At 48.7% G+C, this 1,203-nt stretch overlaps 1 protein-coding gene across 1 annotated transcript; it reads left to right on the forward strand.

Moving 5' to 3' along the window:
• Nucleotides 1–12: 12 nt before the first annotated feature.
• LOC110289143 (sperm motility kinase Y-like) lies at nucleotides 13–1,117 on the forward strand (the record flags this gene model as incomplete). Its single annotated transcript, XM_029473940.1, is given in 1 exon segment — nucleotides 13–1,117. A coding segment is annotated over 1 exon segment (1,105 nt), but the record flags the coding sequence as incomplete, so codon positions are not given.
• Between the last annotated feature and the right edge of the window lie 86 nt (nucleotides 1,118–1,203).

The raw sequence follows: 1,203 nt of genomic DNA on the forward strand, positions 1-1,203 counted from the left end.
CTACTGCCACAGCCATGGTATAGTGCATAGGGACTTAAAACCTGATAACATCATGATCGACAACAAGGGGAACATCAAAATAATCGACTTTGGGCTTAGTACCCAAGTCCAACCCGGACAGATGTTGGATGAGCACTGTGGTGCTTATGCTTATGGTGCCCCTGAGTTATTCCTCTGGGATAGATACGATGGAACAAAAAGTGACTTATGGGCATTGGGAGTGATATTGTATTACATGGTTGTTGGAAAGGTCCCATTCGATTCATTTATCAAACATGAGCTACAAGAGCAGATACTTGCAGGTGTATACCCTGCCCCCTGTGGGGTGTCCAACGAGCTGGAGGACCTATTGAGCCTGTTAATGACCGTAAACCCCAAATATAGGCCGACAGTCACGGAAGTGATGAAGCATCCATGGTTCAAAGGCCACTGGAAAGGGTTCAAAAATATTCATGAGGAACCTGTCCCTGTCAGACCAGATCCTGACATTGTAGATGCGATGCAGCATATTGGGTTCCGAGCAAAAGATATTAGAGAATCACTCACTGAAGAAAAATTTAATGAAATGTCAGCTGCATATTTCTTATTGGAAGGGCAGGCTGTCCAGAGGGAAGTCCNCTCAACCCAGGCTCCAANAGTGAGTCAAGTTAAGGCCCCATTCCCTTCNATTGATGCTGGTGCTNNTTTGTGTTTNANANTTAAGAGGANTGGAAGCGCTCCCATCCTTGGCAGATCGGTCTGGCCATCCTCCATTGGTCAAGTGCCAGCCTATGNCCAGAAGGTTAGGCAAAGAGCAGGCAGAAGATCCACTGGGCATGGTCTGTTCTGGACAAACCAGATGACACCCACACAGGACCAACACCAGATCCGTGCCATGAGTGTCCCCTGCATGCTTTCAACAAGCAGCATAACTGAACAGAGCTTCAGTGAGAAGAGAGAAGAGGATCTCCCCCACAGTGTTTTAGCAGAGGATAAGCCCATCCCCAGCAGGGGCTGGCGCAGAGGCATCATGAGATGGACAAGGAGGTTGGGGAATGCCATGAGGAGGCTGTGTTTCTGAATTCCGTCAATAAAAAGACTTCGTCTGGGGCACAACAGAGTCTCCCCCCAGAAATGAGGCACAGGGAGAAATTCCAGAGACACAGCAGCAGGCAGGGCCCAGGTACCTTTGTGCTTTGTCCTTCCCAGTTTGCTGTGTGTTGG

The sequence above is a fragment of the Mus caroli genome, unplaced genomic scaffold, assembly GCF_900094665.2.
Source record: "Mus caroli unplaced genomic scaffold, CAROLI_EIJ_v1.1 scaffold_24762_1, whole genome shotgun sequence".
Lineage (NCBI taxonomy): Eukaryota > Metazoa > Chordata > Mammalia > Rodentia > Muridae > Mus > Mus caroli.